This window comes from Pelophylax lessonae (genome assembly GCF_965119305.1).
Source record: "Pelophylax lessonae genome assembly, chromosome: 1".
NCBI lineage: Eukaryota > Metazoa > Chordata > Amphibia > Anura > Ranidae > Pelophylax > Pelophylax lessonae.
The window spans coordinates 403710217-403713821 of record NC_138768.1 but is presented as its reverse complement, the minus strand read 5'-3'; the positions used below and the strand labels follow the sequence as shown (position 1 = coordinate 403713821).

The 3605-nt window shown below is 38.2% G+C and overlaps 1 protein-coding gene across 1 annotated transcript; it reads right to left on the bottom strand.

Annotated features, from left to right (window-relative positions):
- Window positions 1-2523: 2523 nt before the first annotated feature.
- On the bottom strand, window positions 2524-3358 carry LOC309544619 (peroxiredoxin). Its single transcript, XM_082243522.1, has one exon. It carries the CDS (start codon window positions 3324-3326, stop codon window positions 2730-2732), a length of 597 nt encoding a protein of 198 aa, XP_082099648.1. The 5' UTR covers window positions 3327-3358; the 3' UTR covers window positions 2524-2729.
- Window positions 3359-3605: the final 247 nt, after the last annotated feature.

The window sequence follows — 3605 nt, the reverse complement described above, 5'->3', positions numbered from 1 at the left end:
CCCCCTTCTGACATCAGTCAGTTACCTATCCTTATTAGTACACAAACTAGATCATAATTCATAGTTACACAGGGAACACCAAGTCTGTATTGGAGAGACTTAAAGAGACAGCTTGCCCACTTTGTATCAGTGCACCTAGAATCAATGACTAGCAGTGCACGGAAAATTGTTACCATACTTTGGAACTAGAGTAAGTGAACTGTAAAGTGAACTGTAAAGTACACAATGTGAACAGTGAACTTCAAGTACACAGTACACAACTGCAATACAAAATCCACACACGTTTTTTGTAATGTTCCTCTTGTCCAGTTCTATCAGTACTGCTAATAAAACATAACTTCATGATGTTCAACGCCCTTTCAAGGGGAGACTGAAATCATGTGATATATTTTCCCAAGCCAATTTTCAAATTCCGAAAGATTACTGAAAATTATTTAATCAGACAAATCGTTTTGGCCAAGACGAACAAAAAAGAACAATAGGATGTTGTATAGTTCAACTGCCTATGTACAGCGAATGACATAAATGTAGATGATATTATAGGTAAAAACAATGATTGTAGCCATAGATCATTTTCTAAAAACAGCTTTTCGTGTTAAGCTAAAACTAATGACATCATACATATGTGTGTAAATAAAAGATGGATCTTACACTAGATCTTAAAAATAACCCTAATCTCATAAATTGGCTGCATTTTTGTACAAAAGGATTCATTGCATGAGAGACTGACAAAGATAAATTAGATTACTTAATAATGACTTAACTATAATCTAAAGTAACAAGGCAGACATTTATAGAATGATTACAGCTTCCTGTCAATGACGTCTAAATATTTAGCAAAAAAATACTGATGGCCATAAATGGTAATGGATGGTTGGAGTATTGATTACATTAGGAGACCATATACAATTTAAATATACTGTATATGGTCTGACAAACATTTCTACAAAGTATTTTATATCAGTGAACAAGCTAATACATGGGGATAAGATCATTCAAACTAAACAACATCCATTCTCATCTCTCAGTTTACTAGATACCCAAGTTCAAAAGCTCATCAATAACCATTTCTCAGGTCTAACCAGGATGACGGAGGGTCAGAGTAATCCAGGATGAATCCTGAACATAGAGCTGAAGTTAATACAGAACTGCAGTTATACTGTTAGAATATATATATATATATATATATATATATATATATATATATATGTATTTGAAAGTTACTCCTTTTGTATGTGTGCGCTATCCTCTGTAGTTTTATATATATATATATATATATATATATACTGTATATATATACTGTATATATATATATATATATATATATATATATATATATATATATATATATATACATATAGAGAGAGTATACATCATGTACATTGTATGTACAGTATATGTACAGTTTAATCATTTGAGGAGGGAGCGGTAGGCGAGGATGAGCGAGCAGCACTGGACGCACATAGACCAGCTCAGGAATGAGCCTGCCCCCCATAGGAAAAAAGGGTGTGGAGGTTGGGTGTGGTAAGAGGAGTAATGAGTTAGTCTACCCTCATCCCTTTACTAAATGGTAAACATATACAGGGAAAAGGACCCCCTAAACTGGACTGTAACGGGTACTGACTCATATGTATCAAAAAATAGAAATTTTATTTATGCAAACAATATATACAAAAATTGGCAGATGAGCATGATAATACACAAGTGCACAATAGAAATGCTTTAAAGATGATGACTATATACAGTTCAAAATAGAATGTGACTGTGCCAACATGGAGGAACCTGAGGTTAGGTACTGGAGACCCTACGCGTTTCTATTTTTTGATACATATGAGTCAGTACCCGTTACAGTCCCGTTTAGGGGGTCCTTTTCCCTGTATATGCCCCCAAAGGGAAGTAGCTTGCTAGGGGGCAGACACAGAAGAGGAAAAGTGAACAGCGCAAACGGGGGACCTCAGAAGATGAGAGGATTTGGGCCACACTCTGCAAAACTATTGCACATATCAGGCAATTTTAACATGTTTGATTTTTTATTTTATTTTTTTTAAATAATAAAATTTACAATAACTTTAATAGCTTTTATATAAGACTTAAAAAAATGTGATGTCTTGGATGGTGACGTCTTCCGTGACAGCAGCAGACCTTAAAAATCCTTACTATGAGCATTTTTTTGCAAACAAGTCAGCTATTGTAATTAATTCCTGGCTGAAAGAATGTTTGAAAAATGTAAATTACAGAAGGTACTAAATATAAAACTGTATATATTCATTTACACACACACACACATAAACACCGACATACTTACAGTAAAACATTTCTTTTATACATTGTATACATTTACACTATATTATTTATTGTACACCATTTGAGATCACAAGAATACAAAAACAGTTTTCTTCTGACATTTTACAGATTAGACAGATTCTGGTTGATCTCACATAGAAATTTCATTGCCCTTTTTACAAAAATATACCGGAAGTCAGAAAAGACAAAAAATAAGGGACTCTTTACACCAGACTCCATTCCATCTACACTGCTGAGATAATCTGTAAAACATTTTACTACAAATACTTTTACTTTCTATACAGAGAAGGTGGTTGGACCCGGCTATGAGGGGCAGCACTTTCTATACAGAGGGGGTACTCCAGCCTGGCTACAGTGGGCAGCACTTCCTAGAAAGAGGGGAGGGGGGGCACCAGCCTGGCTACGAGGGGCAGCACTTTCTGACACTACTTTTGTTTGGAGAAGAATTCTTTGCTTTGCTTGACGTCTGGTTTGATGGTGTCACTTCCTGGCTTCCATCCTGCTGGGCAGACTTCTCCGTACTTGTCCGTGTGTTGGAAAGCTTGCACCAGTCGCAGCGTTTCATCTACAGATCGGCCGACAGGCAGGTCGTTAATGGTGATCTGACGCAGGATCCCCTTCTCATCTATGATGAAGAGTCCCCTGAAGGAGATTCCTTCATCATTGAGAACACCGAAATCTTTGGAGATTGTGCGGCGCATGTCCGAGACCAGGGGGATCTTCATGGGGCCCAAACCGCCATCCTTCCTGGATTGGTTGGTCCAGGCCAGGTGGCAAAAATGAGAATCCACCGAGGCTGCGATGACTTCTGTGTTTAACTTCTTGAATTCCTCCGCTCGGTCACTGAAAGCGATGATCTCCGTGGGGCAGACAAAGGTGAAGTCCAGGGGATAGAAGAAGAATACGACGTACTTTCCTCTGTAGTCGGATAGTTTAAGATCTTTGAACTGCCCATCGGGCATCACAGCCGTGGCGGTGAAATCCGGAGCGAGCTTTCCGATCTGTGCGTTTCCAGCAGACATGGTGCGTCAATCTCTCTGTACGGTCCGGTGATCGGTGCGGTCGGTCGATGAAGCACATTGTATACATTTAAACAGCAGTTGCACTATAGCCCACTTTAAACCTCTTCATCTCTGGAAGATTAACCCCCCTTCATGACCAGGCCTTTTTTTAAAATACAGCACTGCGTTAATTTAACTTACAATTAAGCGGTCGTGCGACACTGTACCTAACCAAAATGTATGTCCTTCTTTTCACAAATAGAACTTTCCTTTGGTGGTATTTGAGCACCTCTGCGTTTC